The following is a 19,637-nucleotide window of genomic DNA, read 5'->3' on the forward strand; positions in this document are numbered from 1 at the left end:
TTAGCGCGCCGTCTATCTGCAAGTGTGTGCCACTTCAAACTTTCTGTGAGATTTGTAACTCTCTCGCGATGGCTAAATGTACCAGTCACGAATCTTGCCGCTCTTCTTTGGACCTTCTCAATCTCTTGAGTCGTACCCAACAGGTAAGGGTCCCATACAGACGAACAATACTCTAACATTTGCCGAACTAACGTATTTTAAGCTATTTCCTTTGTTGAATGCATCGCTTCAGGATTCTACCAATAAACCGCAATCTAGAGTTCAGCTTGCCCTTTACTTGCGTGCCGGCCGGTGTGGCCGAGCGGTTCTAGGCGCTTAAGTCTGGAACCGCGCGACCGCTACGGTCACAGGTTCGAATCCTGCCTCGGGCATGGATGTGTGTAACGTCCTTAGGTTAGTTAGGTTTAAGTAGTTCTAAGTCCTAGGGGACTGCTGACCTCAGGTGTTAAGTCCCATAGTGCTCAGAGCCATTCGAACGTTTTTGAACTTTTACTTATGTAATATGATCATTGCATTTGAGATCATTTCGAATAGTCACACCCAGATACTTGACGGATGTTACCGTTTCCAAAGACTTGGGCATTTATTTTGTACTCGTACATTAATGGGTATTTTCGCCTTGTTATACGCAGTAAGTTACACTTACTAATATTGAGAGATATCTGCCAGTCGTTACACCATGCATTTATTTTCTGCAAATCCTCATCGATTTGTTTACTACTTACGTGTAATATTACTTTCCTGTGGAGTACAGCATCATCTGCAAACTGTCTAACGCCGCTGTCAATATCATCAACCAGATCGTTTATGCAAATCGTAAGAAGCAGCGGACCTGGGGCACACCTGAAGTTACGCTTGTTTCTGTTCAATTCACCCCGTTCAGGACGACACACTGCTTCCTGTCTGTTAGAAAACTATCTGTCCAACTGCATGTGCCATTGGATATGCCGTAAGCGCGCAATTTTGGAACAAACGACACTGCGGGAGTCGAACGCCTTTCGAATGTCGAGAAATATGGCATCAGCCTGGGAGCCGCTCTCTAGAGCCTGTTGTATATCACGCTCAGAGAGGGCAGCTGTGTCTCGCATGACCGCTGTTTCCTAAAACCGTACTGGTTTCTGCAGATAAGCTTCTTCCATTCCACCCCCTCCACCTCTAATTTACGTAATACGTATCGTAGCTGCGTATTGCACATGGTGTCTGCTCTTTTGGACACAGCGTTTGTCACGCTGACTATCTATGTTAAATGTTTGAAAATTGCTGTCTCACACCTAAATGCATTTGGATTGAGGCGTACGTTTACATACTTGGCCTCTTTGCATAATGCAAAACAGGGGCTCTCATCACACGGCCTGGCTTCTATTTGTGGAACAATGTGCCCCACAGTACATCCCAAGCACCCATTGCTACAAAACATACAATTAAAGTTAATATCAGTGAGTCATTTTCACACCACACTATCTTCTATCATCATTTGCTGCGCAGTCTTATCTGACATTCTCACTAAATTTTCTCTCCTGGGGAGAGCGCCTGTGATTATCTTTTGTCTACCTCTGTATGAATACTAAAAGCCAAACCGGCATTAAAAATTTCCTGCAATAGTTCTTAGAATATATCACCGCTGCCTGTGCTCCAGCTTTCGTCAGTAGCTTCTGAAAGAGAAAATTACGCTATGCTGCAGTTGTCCTCCGTTGTCCAAAGATAATCTTATTAGATTAATCTTCTGTGATAACTCATTTTTGAGCTTAATCCGAGTAAAGAAGGTCTCAAGAAGAAAACAAGTGTATCTTTTTTACATAAATAGAGATCATTCCAATTTAGTTATTTATTTTTTATTATTTATATTTTCACACAGTGAATTGGCTGTACATTATCAGCCGAGTATCGCCGGAGCAGCGTGGTAGGCAGCAGCGAAGGGGGCTGCGTGGTAGGCGGCGGCGACGACTGGGGCGGCGGCGGCCACGGCGAGTCCGTTGAAGTTCTGCGCGATGTACTGCGAGCTGTGCGCCGTCACGACGGCCGGAGCGGGGGCGGCGTAGGCCACGGGGGCGGCGGCCACCAGGGGGGCGGAGTAGGCCAGGGGGGCAAGGCCGGCTTTGGGGGCAGCGCTCACGCAGCAGGCGGCCGCAGCCAACAGCAATACAATCTGTAGTAAAAAAATACAGTAGTATATTGGGCACATACAATTCTGGCAGTATTTTGACAGTGGTAATACGTGTGCATCATACATAGTGGGACATTGCTCACATGTTCACATACAAAGTCCTGTATGCCAGAAAGGCCATTCTCTCTCAGAAGATTCCATGAAACCGTAATGACAAGTCTCTTGCAAGTGTTTCGGCGGTGGTAGAACGTTTTCATCAATTGCAGTACAAACACCAGTCGTGCATTCACATAAAAAATTCTGTTCACTACACATAATGAAATTCCTAATGTTGAACATTAAAGAACACTGCATATTCATTTTACTTTGCGAGTGAGCATCTAGTGTCTGTGTTGAATTGTTAACTATGATATGGTACTCACAGGATGATAAATTATAAGAAATGGTAACTAACGTAGAGTTAGTGGAATATTCATACTGAGTCCAGAAACAACTAAAAAGACAGTAAAGACATCGCTGTTGATAATTATTATTAGAAAAAATTTCATGGAGTAGGAATCTTCAAACTATTTATTGTTGGTCCTTTCATTTACAACTATTCTTCGTCACCAAGGTTTCTAAAATATCCTTTGTGGTGGAAGGAAGGGTGGGGCAACTTATCCTCATGGCCAACTCTTTTTAATCCTGGTACCGGAATAACTTTTCGTAGTCAAGGAGGGAAGAGAAGAAGGAAACACAATTCGATACAATAGTTTTCTAAGTTACCCAAAGGATGTCTAGTGATGTTAATTGCTGTAGGCAAAGACGTAAGGGGAAATAAATCGACAAAAAGCTGTAAAAAGTACCGTATGTTTCCTTCAAGAGTTTAGATTCCTGATGTTATAGCGAACTGACCATTTGCACGTAAACATACACCTGGAAAAATTTTGTTATTTCGCAGCGTATATCATGTGTTACCTGCAGAACCAGACGTAAAACATAATTTCCTGCGACACACAGCATGAAGGAATAGAAATGTTTAGGTCATGTAATTTTAAGTGTCGCAGAGGACATTATTTTCTTCCGTGGGTACTACTGTTGATCTACAGTTCCCTCGTGTGCGTGAGGTACAAGTCATGTGATGCGCCATTTCTGAATATCAGAACGCAGATTTTAATGTGAAATCCTGAAAGGAGCCTCAATTTCAATAATGAACGGATAAAAGTTCGCATTTTTCTGTTTGAAGACAAATCAACATACGCTGTGTTAAAAAACGTCCCCTCCGTATCCGGGATAATACTATAACAGTAAATCGTTTCTCACGGGGCGCAAGTTAGAGCAACCAGTCAAAATAATAAATATATTGTGACGTTTTCTACATGAGAGCCAGCATATAACTTGAACTGAAAAGCCACTGTGTACAATTCTCTTCCCGATTATTCAGTCTAACATTTTCCTGTAATTCACGCACATCCTTTCAGACGTTTCTGACGAGGTTCAAAGCCTATGTTGCGCCGATGAAATCACTGTTCCATAATCAGCGTAGGTTAAAATTATTGTCGGACCTGATACAATCCCTGATACCTGCCTTTCACTGATAGTGCGTAGCCAATTTCAATAACTAATGAAGCCACATGGAATGAGTCAGAGCTTCAACTTCGCACAGGTTACTCTTCACTCATTCGTACCTGAGCCAGTGAATGATCGAAACTTTGATTCAGGTAGCACATGCGCATTGCCCTCGAACTGCAGGTGTGTATCACAGAGTATTAATCTTCCACTGACAAACAAAACAGTGTACATGCAGAAAACAAAATATCTCACCAAAATTTTCTTTGCCTCATTGCTTACACAATCGTGAAAGCTTAGAGGTGTGTTCGAAAGACAACTAAAGATTGCTCGTCGACAGAAAGAGTACCTTGATCATGTTGTCCGGTGTGGGGAGCTGCTGCCTTCTGAGGACACAGTGGCGCTGCCGGCACTGAGGTCCGTCTTTATAGGCGGAGGCGACGCGGGCGTGGCCTGCATGCTGGGTGACGGCCAGGGTATTGCTCCAGGCCGTGAGCATGCGATACGTAACGTAACGCAACGCAGCGCAACGCAGCGCAGCGCAACGGCACCATACGTAATGCTGTGAAGACACCGGGATGCCTCCAGCACCACGCTCCACGCGAACTTTCAGCTTGGTTCTGTACTTGCACACTATTCAACTGAGGTACTGCTCAGAAGTTGACTCAGCTATTTCATCTGCATGGACAACCTGGTTGTTTAAAAACAAAATCATGTGTATTGTAAGATGCCGTGAGCAGAACATAGTTTATTTTTTCTTCACCCACACACCTCTTGAACGCACTGTAGTACTACAGTGCTCGTTCATACTGTTGAACATAGTAACCACAAAAAGTAAGTCAAATAAATTAGAAACATATGTACACAGTTAAAGTAATCAAGTGAACAGACCATAAATATAATTAGCATAGACGTGTGACGGTAGAAGTAACAAATAAATAACAGGAGTATGATGAATAACATTAACATAGACCAAAATAATCCGATTTAGTCCTACATCTATTTCGTTCCATATAAAATATAGTGCATAGCAAATCCCTATAAGTTGCAGATTACAACCTGCATTGAACTATCAACTGTACTGCAGAAGACAGCCACATGAACAACAAAGTAAGGTATACATTCTGGTTAAAACTTTTTGAATTTAATGACAGCAGTTGCAAACTGAATTTATTTTCCTTAACATACGCTTATTGTCGGAGGGAAGAAAATGGAAACCCAGATATGACGGTGAAACGTCACCGAGAGGAGTATGGATGAAGAGAAAACAAGAAATTGTGTTTATCTCAAGGAAGAATCTTCAGAACATGTTTTCATCAAGCGCAATTGGGCACAGAAAGTAAGCTTTCATATATAAAGATTAATATCATCTGTACTGTCCGACAAATCCAACTTTGATCCTGGAATTAAAGAATAAAAGTTAGTCTCATGATAAGATAGAGCCACATTAAAGTATACAGCAATAAGAGCTGGTATTTTGTAATAAAGCGCAGAATTTTAAAGTGGAAATTGCCTTGTCTTGCTTTTAGCATCCTTACTTTTACTGACGGATAGAAGAAGAGAAGGGTATGGTAACAGTAAAAGCAAAATAACATGCTTCCGAGATGTTTACGCCCAATACGATGGCTGTAAATTCTATAGGGAAGTACATGACACAATGGAGACTGAGGTTCAAATACTTAATCCTAGAAGACGAGATTAGAAGCTCTTTTTTATTTCGCATATTCATGACATTGATAAATGTTCTATCTTGATAAATATACTAAGAGGTAATCGTTTCTCAATTACTGTTAACAGTATGAGAAGGCCATTTTCCTGGAGAATCCTCACATGTAGTTAGGGTAAACCTAGAGATCTAGAACAACAAATTCTGCCTCTAGGATTCCGCTTTCTCAGAGGTCAAATTAGATGATAACGAGTTGCAAGCAGAAGAATTTTACTGCGTAAATACACTGTATAAGACTCCAAACATTTGTGGATTCACAGTGAGTTAGCGATGGGACAGCGGCGATGTGTAATATTAAGTTCAAGAAACTGTGGTGGTCATCATTCATCTGCTGTTCATTCGGTGGATGACATTAAGTGTTTGAAACACTACCTTAAAAACTATTTTCAGAGTTGTATTACTTGGAGCATAATAAAGATATTTTGTGGTGTTCTAACTTGTGAGTGAACAAAAATGACCATAACAGATATTATCTTGGAAACTGACCTTTGAACTTTGTTTATCATCGTGATGTGTACATCATGATGACAATATGAATGGGACACTTCCGATTAGTCACTTATTTTTCTTTCATTATGAAGAATTTTTTCCAGTGCTTCAAATGTTTGCATCCGCGTCACGGTACCTTCATTTCGGATCATAACGCTGCACAGTCTCAGAATTTTTCTACTTGTCGACATTCTCCGTGCAACATTAACTTAGAATCCTTGTGCACTTTCATTGGCGGACAATTCCTAACCAGAATGAAGTGTTATTTCTCCATCTATTACCGTAGCTGGAATATCCGGCGAATCTAGAGAAAGAGCTATTTCATTTACTGCCAAACTTCGTGTATAATCCTATTAAGGAAGGTATGACGTCAAACGGACCGACTTGGAGCAGGAAGGATTCAGAATTCACACTCATAGCAGTGGAAGTTCTAAAACACAACGAAGTAATTTTTTTACATGTGAAATTTCATCATTTTTTTCACTTACTAATGGCAGCATTTGTTGCTATAGATACACTTTTCTTCATAAGTAAGGGAGATTCTTCGATGAATTTTTCACAGCATACAAAACATACTTAAAGGTGCATGAAACTCTAGAATTTTTCAAATCTATTAAAAACTGTGGTAAAAATTGAGGTAATTAACCACAAAATTTGTGTTTTCTTCTAAACATGAAGTTTAAAATATAACAGCTCATTCGTTTTTTTCATAAATTAAATAAATTCTAGAGTTTCATACAGCTGTAAGTATGGTATGTGTGCTGTGTAAAATTCATCGAAGAATCTCTCTAACTTATGAAGAAAAGTGTACCTATAGCAACAAATTCAGCCATTAGTACGTGATAAAATAATGAAATTACGAACTTAAAAAAGAAATTTATTTTGTTATGTTTTCGAACTTCCACTTCAATGAGTGTGAATCCTGAATCTTTCCTGGTGATGCTGACAAAGTTTTATGAACTTATTTGTAAAAGTATAGACACTGGAAATTAAAATGTCCTGTGTTGCCTCTCCTGCTCCAAGTCGCCCCGTTTGACGTCCTACCCCCCTTAAACAGGAATGCTTTTCCTTTGCCACCAGAGACAAACTAGAATACCACTTTTTTTGCGTGGATCATGATGATATGGCAGCTTCGATTTTGGGTCTCAGTTGATAATTGTTTATGCATTCCATGTATTTCTGAGATCGCTTATTATGTACAAAGCTAAATGGGTTGCTAGAAACGAAATGATCACTTGTCACTCCAAAGTTTTGGTATTGACACGTTTCTGGCGCAGCTCATCTTCAGAACGTCTGCGAAACAAAATATAAAATCATAAATACAAACGTAATTTACAAAAGTAATTATCAGTAAAGATATGGAAAGCATTAAAAAATTCCAAAATATCCATAGCATCAGAATAACCTTCATATGGAGTATGGGGTCACATGCGTCCGTCGTCACCATGAGTGCCTAAATGGTGAAGAGTTACTGTTTCAAGTCTTAACTACCAGAAAATGCCACTAGGTGGTGACGTTGTGTGAGTACGGTGGCGTTACTAGCGTTCACAAAAATAAATGAACAACGTGAGAACAATAGTATTAAATTTGTACAGAAACAAAAAAATGGTTAAAGTGGCTCTGAGCACTATGGGACTTAACATCTGTGGTCATCAGAGCCCTAGAACTACTTAAACCTAACTAACCTAAGGACATCACACACATCCATGCCCGAGGCAGGATTCGAACCTGCGACCGTAGCGGTCACGCGGTTCCAGACTGAAGCGCCTAGAACCGCATGGCCACACCGGCCGGCTGTACAGAAACAGAAACAATAACATATAATAAAAGTAAATAAAAAACACCAAAAAATTATACACATCAGCAAAACGCATACGTGGCTCAGTTAGGACCGGTAAGGAAGAGGGGAAAAACGATAGGAGAGGAGAAAACTGAGGGAAGAACAGCGTATTGGGACACTAATACAATACAAAATCTATACAAAGAAGCAAAAAAAGCAACGCCCCAAAATCATTCTTGTTATTACATGACATAAATATTCAAGTGGACCGCTAAATAAGGGAAGAAATCATGGATGAGGGGGCAGTATCTTCAATGTATTTATGGTGCCACTGCCTCGACTGAATATTTAATGCGCCACTGAGTTTTCTATTAATCTAAGCGTCTGTAAGCAATGAGTCCTTTTCCAAATAACACTAAACATCGTTACATAACGAAGCAGAAATACAAAATATAAACTGAGCGTAATTACGAATAGGTTACCAAAGCCAAAAAGCAGTGAAAAACAATATTTTCCAAATCCATACACTATAGACTATCAGAATATGAGACAAATTATATCAAAATTGGGAAAATACGGACAACTTTCGATCGTTGTGAGCCTAGACAGGTTTAACAATCAAGAAACACAAAAAATTATGTCACTAATCAAATAGGACTGGGACATCAAGGTGCTATGACGTAATGTTGCAGCACATGTAGCGACAATAAGATCCGCGGACTCAGATAACATATGTTAACGACCTTATATTATCAAAACAGAACACCACCAAGAAAGAAATTGACAGCAGCTGCTCCCGTTTCCTTATGGATCTTGCTCCATCCACAGCTACTGGCCACCATCATGGTGCTTACGGCCTGAAGACGGTCTACATTATAGACCGAAACCGGTTATCAACTATAATAAACATCTCTTGCAAATCAGGACTATTTTACTGAATTTTAAGAAACGAATGAAATTAAAATACTTTCAACAACCTTAAAATCACAGACGCTCTTGTTTAAAAAGAGATACACTTTAGTGGAAGTATGAACAGCCTTGTAGTATGTAATAAGCAACGGAAACCATTACGTACAAATATATTAAAATTTCTTTAAAATTCAGCTGAGCACACAAAACTACTGCTCTCAACAATCGTAAGTTATTCATCTTCCACTAATATATACATATAATTAACCTTATATTCTAATAGACCTTTGCATTAGGTTTTATAAAACATTTTTGTGTTACTTGGAAGTGTATAATTTGCTTACAAATTTCTAGGTTACTAGAAAACCCCGTGGTTTGCTAAATACTGAATCGGTGCAGTGGACCGTTACGTCCTGTAGTACTAAGGGTATTTTTGTTGCATTAAATTTTTTGGTTCTTTGCACGAATTTTGTACTTTGGTTCGCTTGTTATTCTCCAAATCTCCCTCGCCTCCTTATCCTACCTTCCCCTTCCCTAACAGCCCCAATTGAGTTGTATATGCATTATGCTGCAGTGTATACCCTTAAGTATTAATTTATATATTTGGGTGTCTGTTTCTGCAAAATTTTTAATACTACTATTATCAAGTTGTTCATTTATTTTTTGTGAACATTAGTAACACTACTGTACCCACGCAGCCACGCCGCCTAATGGCAATATCTGGTAATCAGAGTTTGAAAGAGCGACTCCCGTCAGTTGAGCACCGACGGTGACGACGGACGCATGTGACGCCACACTTTCTGTGATTTCTATTCCATTTGGTATGAGTATTTTTGAATATTTCTCCAATACCTTCTGTATCTCTATTCTTAATTACTTCCCTGAATTGCACTTCTCCACATGTCTTCGTATTGTGTTTGGCAGAGTCAATAAAGAAAATTGTGAATAAGATGTGACCCGTTCATTTCTAACGACTCATTAGCATTGACATAATAAGTGCTCTCAAGTTTACTTCTTGGCCGCAGGACATAAGTAACAGGTGTCCATCACGTGTCTCTGTAGTATTTGTACTCCAAAATTTTTAGTATGCGATCGCAGTACTGTCTTCTAGGAATATTAAAATATCGTCGTAGAAATTAACTTTCAAATTAGAAAGCTTTTGACACATACTGGCAAAGAAATATTGTGTACTCTCCTTTTTCATTATCCTCATTAAAGTGTGAAGGGCTTTCATAAGTAATGCATCGGTTTTGTGTTTGAAAGCATGTTGGTTTTATTACGGATTCCAATACATTATATGATTCCGCACTCTGTTGGCTGCAAAACCATGTTTTTCAACACAATCTCCGTCCATTGCGACGGCGTTACACAACTTTACTGGGAGGGCCCGTGTGGGCGCATGGTACCACTTTACTGGTCGACGTGGAACAAACGTCTTGCTGCATTAATAACTTCCCCTTCTCGTACTTCTTCACCTGGAGTGCATCCTTCATTGGGCCGAACAGGTGGTCCTTCGTTGCTCTTTATAGTCTTCTGTTAGACGGCGAGTAATCCAGAGGGCGCACATCTGTGAGTACCGCAACTGGTGGAAGAGTGTATCAGCACTACCGACAGAGACATCCAGTTGTGCAGTGAGGCGTTTGATTCTGATCCGTCGATAACCTCGAATGAGTGTTCGCAGGTTACAACATTGCACGAGTTACGGCTGTGTGCGGCCGGCCAGCACGTAGAAATCGGACAGGTTTGCGACGATGACACGCGCCTCGCCCAACAGCTCACCGTGCTTTTGTTCGCTGCCAGGTCGCCGTACCGCTCTGTAAGCGCCTAGGAATATCTGAGCTGGTCTGATTTTCTACCTAGAGAAATTCAGTGACAGCTCTCTGCTTAGAACGTACCTCTGTTACAGGCGTCATTTTGGAGTTGAAGAGGGAATATTCCAAGCTGTCCCACAACAAATTACACATTTTTCAACCGAAACAGTCCGAGAAAAGTAAATTTGTTGCATTACTTACTGAAGGCCCCTCACAGCTACACCGCTGGCCATTAAAGTTGCAATTCCGTGAGAAACGTCAAATTGAGATGGAGTATACAACGCTGTGCAAATCATTCGCATTTGAGCGCAGTCCCACAAAGAAGGTCCCGAGTTCGAGTCTCGGTACGACACACAGTTTTAATCTGCCAGGAAGTTTCATATCAGCGGACACTCCATTGCAGAGTGAAAATCTCATTCTGAAGGATAGTGATCACTATAGCAAGAAGAACTCTACTAAAACAGTATTGCAGGCCCCTATTTTGACCAGAACGGAGGTGGACTCTTCCTACACGTCGGTCAAGGACCTGAAGATGGTGTAGTAAATCGTCGAAACTGGCAGCCAAATAAAATAAGTTTGCAAACTAGACGGCTGAAAGATGTTTGATTTGACATCCTTGTCAACATGACCTCTATAGCTGTCACCCACTGGAAGCTTTTAGTAATAGCACTTTCAGAGATTGGACGCCAGAACTCTCAAGCCACTGCTATGAGGAACTCTGCCGTATAAGTGAAACAGCATGTAACGAAGTATTTGTCGTTTAATGTCATTCTATTCGATACCCAGCAGTGTTACGGCTATTGTTAGTGACAGAGATGGGAACTATGTGTACTAAATTTGTTACCCGCAATATGCCTGCAATTTTTTCTACCGTACTGTATACACACAGTAAAAAAGTTTCATTATTTGCTGTTCTTCATGGTGTTGCAATTTTATTGGGCAACAGTGCGTTTAACTGAGCCATTGTAGAAACCAATATTTAAATTATGCGTTAAAATTGCTTCTTCATAATAAATTGTTGATCAACTCCCGTGTTTCCATTGTTATTATAAAGCGTCAAACGTTATCATTATAATGAACAAGAGAATAGACGTAACAGTTCTCTCACTGTAGACACCACTTTTCCTGTATTATATACGCTGGCTACTATTATTTTCCACAAGACATAGCTGCATTTCTAGAGGCTGCGCTCCCTATGGGCGAAGACCAAGGCTGACAGCGAGTGGAGTGCTCGGTCTCATGCTACACATCCCAGGAGACGAGGCGAGGTAGCGGCCTTAGGAAGCGACCATTCATGCATCTCGCACTTGCTCACTCCTTGTCTGTTTTAGCTCATTATACTTTAAAATCAGCTAAAACTCCACCACGTTATTACGTGTACTAACATTCTATTCCTGCTGGGACTATAGTGGTACTCCATTACGTCGACCTCGACGAGGAGTTCCTCATACACGGGACCTGAATAGGTGAATTATACAGGAAAAATGCTGCATCTTCCGCTTTATTCGTGTCACGTTTATGTCGTTTAGAGTCTGTATATTTAACCATCTGATTCAAATATTACGCAGCTACAAATATTCCTTCGTAGGCACACCCATTGGCAAGAAATCATTTTTTCATTGAATTAACATCTGTTGAAAGACGTGCATCCGGTTGTTGAGGCAATATGTTGTTTCCATTTAATGCACAATATTTATAAAACCGTAAATAGGTACATATGAGAAGAGAATACTACATGGATAATTGGCTTCATAATAAAGAGGTACTAAATCGAATTGTGGAGAAGAGAAATGTGTGACTAAAACCTGAATAAAAAATGGGGATCGATTTATGAGATAAGCCCCGAAGCACCAATGAATAGTCTGATGATGGAAGGAAGTGTGATGGTAAAAAGTGTAGAGGGCAACCGAAGTCTGACTACAGTAAGCTGGTTCAGAAGCAGGTAGGTTGCAATAGTTATGCAGACGTGAAGCGAGGATAAACTAGCGTAGAAAGCTGAATCAAACCAGTCTTTGGACTGTACACCATCACAACAACAGCAACAACAAAAATAACAATAACAGCTACTGTTGCTACTACCACTGAGCGATGTTTCAGTTGTGTTTTCGAAGGCTTAACGTAATGATTTACCCTTGTTTATTTATTTTCCGAAACACATTTTAGGATGTGCACTACATATCGATGTGAATGGAGATCTGGGAACAGTTCGAGCGATACAGGTGGTGTCTCGAGCGAATGATTCGCAACTGCATTGGCGACGCTAACAAATCAAGCCAAATTTGATGGCTGCCCGGCCTTAAAAGACGGTCATTTTTTTCTTTTTGGGTGGGAGTTAACAAAATGTTTTGATTTGAATGCTCCGAAACAGGTTGACACGGACCTGCTTCCACTGTCAGGTTCGAAACGACTGTTAATGAGCAACGTAACTCTCATCACCGGGACCCGTGAGTTAAGAGCTTTTTACTATCGCTGCTTTTACTTCATGTTGCACGTCTGGGAGTGGTCCCATATTCCCCGTAGACGTGTTGGACAGTCCACGTTAACGTACTTACAATTTGGACAACTTAATTCATGGTGTGGTCGTGGCTACAGCCAAGCAAGGTAGCTCCTTTCTTCCATTTGTCATATCTCTACGTCGACCCACCTTAATGTAATGAGTCCATACAACCACCTGGCAAGTACACACTTCTTGCTGTGGCTTGGCTTACGTCAGCGGTGGATTCTCACATGACTAATACTAGCTCTGTACTATCTACAGTGCTCCAAAGCGACAACCGTGCTCTTTTAAGGCGTGAAAAAAATTGTTCATCGAGGTTACTTTAAGAAGCATTACAATGTTTCTCTTTCATCTACATCTATGTGATAACTCTGCAACTGGCAAAGCCGGTTCTAGGCGCTTCAGTCTGGAACCGCTTTACTGCTACAGTCGCAGGTTCGAATCCTGCCTCAGGCATGGATGTGTGTGATGTCCTTAGGTTAGTTAGGTTTAAGTAGTTCTAAGTTCTAGGGGACTGATGACCTCAGATGTTAAGTCCCATAGTGCTCAGAGCCATTTGAACCATTTTGCAACTGGCAATAATTTCATCGAACCACCTTCAAGCAATTTCTCCAAAGTTCCACTCTTGAACGGCGTGCGGGAAAACGAGCACTTAAATCATTCTGCACGAGCTCTGATTTCTCTTATTCTCTCATGATAATCATTTTTCCCTATCAAGGTGGGCACCAACAGCATATTTTCGGATTCGGAGGAGATAGTTGTATATAGAGATTTTGCTATAAGATCCAGACGCAGTGAAAGACGCCTTTGTTTTAATGGTTACCATCCCAGTTTACGTATCATGTCTGTGGCACTCACCCCCCTATTTCGCGATAATACAAAACGAGCTGCCCCTCTTTGAACTTTTTCGATGTCCACTGTGACTCTCATCTGATGGAGATCTACCACGGCGCAACAGTACTTCGGAAGAGGGTAGACAAGCATGGTGTAAAAACTCTTCTTAGTAGAACAGTTGTCATTATCTAAACCTTGTGCCAACAAATATCAGTCTTTAGTTTTATTCCTCTTCAACATTGTCTATGTGATCGTTCCAGTGTAAGTTATTCATATTTGCAATAGCTGAGTATTCAGTTAAACTACAGCATTTACATCTGCACAATTTATCGTGTAACTGAAATTAAGCTACTTATTTTAGTAATCATGTAGATGATTTCACAATTTTCAGTATTTAGAGTTCATTGTCACTTTTCGCACCATACGTATATCTTGTCTAAATCTTTTTGTAATTGGTTTTGATTATCGGGTGATTCTTTCCTGTCCTCTTTGAAAGTGTTGCCTGGGAAGAGCACCTCTTGGCAAGCCTGTCTACGATTAATTAGCACTTCTGAATAGCAAATCAGACTCTTGTGCCATCCACACAGGCAGATGTACAAAGCATTTTGGGTAATAATGACGTAATCCAACTGGTGACACTTTCAGTAACCTGTGAAATTATCGTATTTATTTTAGAGGCTGTACAGGAAGTAGGACGAATGAATATTTACAAAATCAATAGCATGAACACGCCAGTTTCAGTTAAACTGATTTTATTTATCCTTATAAAGTAGTTGCGTGTAATTGTTTATCTGAAATAAACAGCAGGTGCGGCGTGGTACGCAGCAGCGACGGCAGGGGCGGCTGCGACGACGGGGGCGGCAGCGGCCACGGCGAGTCCGTTGAAGTTCTGCGCGATGTACTGCGAGCTGTGCGCCGTCACGACGGCCGGCGCGGGGGCGGCGTAGGCCACGGGGGCGGCGGCCACCAGGGGGGCGGAGTAGGCCAGGGGGGCGAGGCCGGCCTTGGGGGCGGCACTCACGCAGCAGGCGGCCACAGCCAGCACCAGGGCAATCTGTAGGGCAGGACAAGTGTTGAGTTACCACTGTCTTTCGAGTCTGAATAAACACTGAAGCAAACCATTACAACCCATTCTAAGAAAACATGACAACTTTGTTAACACATATTGCACCCACCAGTCTTATTATAAAATAGCTCTAAAGTCTGCTTTTTTATAAGTTAGGATTACCTCTCAAATATTTTATCTGTATTTAAAACATGTGATGACTTCTTTTATTCTCTCTATTTACGAGTAACACATTCTATCCATGATTAGGATAAAACGAGCAAAGTGGTTGAAAGTTCCATGTCTTGTTAATAAGGCAGTGGAAAATGAACAACGTACACCTGTACATCTGTTGCACAGATATACTAATTAGAGTGGTAAAGCCAGTAATGTTAACTCGCTGAATGAGTGGGAAGAACGTTGTAAGAACAAAAGTCTTATGCACGAGTACGAATAAGCTTGATAGTGCTTGACCAGCTGTACAGCAAGTTCAACTAGCCTGTAATGCCATATTTCAAGAAGACATTTAGTATCATTGTGACTTTTTGTTCTACATGAAACAGCACAAGATTTAGAGTTTGTTACCCAAGACAAATTATCCAATTTGAGTTAGCTCCTGCGATTACGATGATATACAAAGTATGTCCTTTAAAAATACGTATTTCAATGAAGTCTACTTTTGTGCGGCATCATCATTTTAGACCGTTCATTTTGCTCTATGATACAACCTTGGCTCTGGAACCTAAAATTAGAAACATTCAGTCAATGGAAAATTTATAAAATCGTATATACGCTAGGCCACATTAAATGGTGCTATATCTTGAGATTAAGTTTTGGTACATTCCTGAAACAACGTGCAACCGAAACGTCTTCCAGTTATGGATAGATGACAACTAAGAATCCGTAAGTCAGAAAAGTGTAAGAAATAAAATAAATAGCTCAGTCAGGAACAAACAAGGAACTCTGAGATACAGAAATCGGTACCGATCAGTCCTGCAGAGGCTATAAGCGAAATTGATCGATATTTGTTACAAAACTATTTTAATAAAATTTTCCTCTAGTGTAAGAATTTGTCTGTTCCAGATCTTAACGCAAGTAAACAGATGCTCTGCTATTTGTCACTTGAGTCGTCCAAAGATTTGTCACAGTGTGCTCTTTCAAACAGCTCTTGCAACTCACTGATTGACCAGAAGCTAGAGACGTACCTTGAACATGTTGACGGCGTCTGAGTGGACAATACAGTGTTCAGTGGTTAGGGCGGCCCGCTTTTATAGGCGGACTGCAGGCGCGGTGGCAGCGGTGGACGCAACGTTGGCAAGCGATCAGCGCCTTACGTCACAGGGCTACGCATCTCCACTCAGTGCAGGTGTGCTTCTCCTTGCGCAGCTAGCTGAGGACCAGTTACGCGTTGCCTCCATCCCAGAAAAGAGAAAATAATCGCTATGTTTGCCATTCACAGGAAACGCATGGTGTGTTTTCAGCTCTCAGTTCATTAGACATTAGTGTTTTGGAACTGCTACAATAGAGAAGATCTCAGGTTGGAATAATCTACAATTATGTTCTCCGGTTGACATACGTCCCACCTCAGCTTTATATTTTCCCAGTGCTACGTTAAAATGTGTCTTCACAAAGACAAACATAAGAAAGAAAAACTAAATCTGGAAGTACATGGGTTGATTCCGGACAATGCAAATGGAACTGGATGTATTCTTTTAAACCATTGCAATCTACGATTGGAAACTATGTCGTCGCACTAGGGTGGTGGACTGTGCAAGCAGAACTTGTCTTCTCTCTCTGTTCATCTCATCGTCGACTGGATGCTTAACTCTGAGCTTGCTTTCCCTATGAAAACTTCAGTGCAAATGATGAGAGAGTCTGCGAGATGAAGACTTGATTATATGTATTCGTACAAGGTATCTGTTCCATACACCTCTTTACACTCTGTCTGATATTCCACTCAATGGCATATTTACTTTTCTGTTCCTTTGATTACTCTCTCCATCCGCTTTTATATCTTCAGATACCGTAAATACAAAAGTCATTAAATGGCTCTATGGCTTTAACATTTATTTTGCGCAACCTTCTTTCAAAATGTTAATCAAATGTCATATTTTTTATATCAGGAATGATTTTCAAGCTAGTGGGATACTTTTCAATATCATAAAAGATAGAGAATAGTATTTATGGAACTAACTTGTCTTCTTCGACGTTTACCAGTTTAAAAAGCTAGATCCTTCGTCGAGAAACGATGAGAATAGTTGCCTGACATGAAAAAATTCGACCTTGACTCCTCTTTCAAACCTGGTGTTTTTATTTCAGGCCGGTCAACTGGTAATTGCGGTCAGTCTTTTGAGAGCTGTTATAAATGTTTTTTTTGGGGGGGATTCTGAATCCAATTCCATGTTTACTGCCGTTTTGGAGTACGGCTTAGGAACTAACAATGAAAAAAAATCAATATTTTCACCATTTTTTCAGTTTTTCACTTGTATTACGAAAACTATGTGGTTTCAGAAGATGACCACTTTGCACAAAATTAATGTAGACATAATTTCCGCTTAGGCGTCTAATCATGGTCCGCGCGGCTCCCCCCATCGGAGGTTTGATTCCTCCCTCGGGCATGGGTGTGTGTGTTGTCCTTAGCGTAAGTTAGTTTAAGTTAGATTAAGTAGTGTGTAAGCTTAGGGACTGATGACCTAAGCAGTTTGGTCACGTAAGATCTTACCACAGATTTTTTGCATAATTTCCTACAACATGCACTAATACGGTGTGTTATTCCGACGAGCAGTATCGGTGCTAAATGCGCTGAATATTAGCAATGCTTTGCCCTTCTGCGAAAACGTCAAAGACACCCACTCCCATACTGTATCACTTCAAAAATATTCATGTTATCATAAAAAACCTTACATCACGTGAAAACAAATTAAATTTCCTCCAAGAGATGTCTATAACATTCAATTTCCTCGTAAGGAACAGAGAGAAGCGAAAATTAAGGAAAATGTCTTCTGCACTTTGTAGACATAGGATCCCACCGAACTCTCTATCTCTTACCAGTGCTATACTTTCGGTGCATTGGCTGTTTTTAATGAAAATATGTTAAATCGTTTTTGATTAAAACATAAATAAATTATATTTACAACGTATTAAGTACATGACACTGAATAGAAAGCTAAATATGAAATATGTATATAGTACTGTACATGTGTCATAAAACGGATATTGAGCCCAGGATTATCACTTCGAGTCCTGACTTCCAGTAGGCTTTTCGCCTACAAAGAAATAACGAATTTAGAATATGGAGATAAAAGACAGATAAGTCGTGTGGTGAACTATAGGGTAAACCCGGGAGAAATGGCACAGATTTTCAAAATAACATATATGACGTTCGCTGGTGCACTTTTAGTAAAAACTTTTGTGTACAACGAAACACACCAGTTGTCTATAAAATAAATTTCTTTATTTTTTTTCAGTGTAACTATTAAAAGTAATATCTGACCATGAAAACATCTTTATATTTCAGCGTCTATCCCTTACACACTGTGTGTGTGTGTGTGTGTGTGTGTGTGTGTGTGTGTGTGTGTGTGTGTCTGTGTGTGTGTGCGTATGTTGGAGTGAAGAACAAATAATGAAGTGTTGAATGTATAAGTAGTTCACTGGTTTACATACTAGTTACGTAAACTAGTTAATTTATTGATTGTTGAAAACGGTAAAACTAAGACATATCTCCTACCTGTATTCTGGTAATGACCTCCTTTAGCCTTTCTGGGTCACAAAGATCCCGAGGTTTGGTCTGTGGTTTCCGTTTGCAAAAGGTAGGCAATTTTATGAAGCCCAAAATAAACCACATACAACTACCAGTTTGAGAATGTGTTTTGCTCTAAAAATTAGAAATATAATTTTATTTATAAACTGGGTTTACTTACTTTGTTAGTATTTGGCGAGTAAATTACAAGTAATCGGGTAATTTATATATATTTGGGAATATTGCATAATTTTGTACTTTGATCTTCCTGAGACTGTGTGAAATGCATGCTAAGTGATAAAAATATCAACAGAAATGTTGTCATTTACTTAAAACTATTGCCTGATTTGTTCGGCAAGTACCCCTAACGAAAAAGTGCGTGGAATATGAAGCGGATTTTATTTCTGCATGTATTCCGATCTTGAAGGGGGATACGTCGTATCTTACAAGTCCATGACCTTGCTAACCAAGATGGCCGTACTGGGTTCGTAATAAATTACCCGTGTTAAAATGGACCGTTTACCAAATGCGGAAAAGGTCGATACTGTGTTGATGTATGGTTATTGCGATCAAAATGCCCAACGGGCGTGTGCTGTGAATGCTGCTCGGTATCCTGGACGACATCATCCAAGTGTCCGGACCGTTCGCCTAATAGTTGCGTTATTTAAGGAAACAGGAAGTGTTCTGCCACATGTGAAACGTCAACCACGACCTGCAACAAATGATGATGCCCAAGTAGGTGTTTTACCTGCTGTCGCGGCTAATCCCCACATCAGTAGCAGACAAATTGCGCGAGAATCGGGAATCTCAAAAACGTCGGTGGTGAGAATGCTACATCAACATCGATTGCACCAGTACCATATTTCTATGTACCACGACTTTGAACGTCGTGTACAGTTCTGCTACTGGGCACAAGAGAAATTGCGGGACGATGACAGATTTTTTTGCAGGAGTTCTATTTAGCGACGAAGCGTCAATCATCAACAGCAGTAGCGTAAACCGGCATAATGTGCACTATTGGGCAACGGAAAATCCGCGATGGCTGCGACAAATGGAACATCAGCAACCTTGGCGGGTTAGCGTATGGTGCGGCATTATGGAGCAAGGATAATTGGCCCCCATTTTATAGATTGCAATCTAAATGGTGCAATGTAT

The 19,637-nt window shown here is 40.5% G+C and overlaps 2 protein-coding genes across 2 annotated transcripts; both read right to left on the reverse strand.

Annotated features, from left to right (window-relative positions):
• Positions 1 to 1,810: 1,810 nt before the first annotated feature.
• Positions 1,811 to 4,038, reverse strand: LOC124790081 (cuticle protein 38-like). Its single transcript, XM_047257647.1, has 2 exons — positions 4,002 to 4,038; positions 1,811 to 2,146 (listed from the first exon to the last, which is right to left on the reverse strand). The coding sequence occupies exons 1-2, from the start codon at positions 4,008 to 4,010 to the stop codon at positions 1,874 to 1,876; spliced, it is 282 nt and encodes a 93-aa protein (XP_047113603.1). The 5' UTR covers positions 4,011 to 4,038; the 3' UTR covers positions 1,811 to 1,873.
• A 10,447-nt stretch (positions 4,039 to 14,485) lies between these two features.
• Positions 14,486 to 15,963, reverse strand: LOC124788767 (cuticle protein 16.5-like). The gene is made up of 2 exons (XM_047256049.1): positions 15,949 to 15,963; positions 14,486 to 14,752 (listed from the first exon to the last, which is right to left on the reverse strand). Exons 1-2 carry the CDS (start codon positions 15,955 to 15,957, stop codon positions 14,486 to 14,488), a joined length of 276 nt encoding a protein of 91 aa, XP_047112005.1. The 5' UTR covers positions 15,958 to 15,963.
• Between the last annotated feature and the right edge of the window lie 3,674 nt (positions 15,964 to 19,637).

This window comes from Schistocerca piceifrons, chromosome 3 (genome assembly GCF_021461385.2).
Source record: "Schistocerca piceifrons isolate TAMUIC-IGC-003096 chromosome 3, iqSchPice1.1, whole genome shotgun sequence".
NCBI lineage: Eukaryota > Metazoa > Arthropoda > Insecta > Orthoptera > Acrididae > Schistocerca > Schistocerca piceifrons.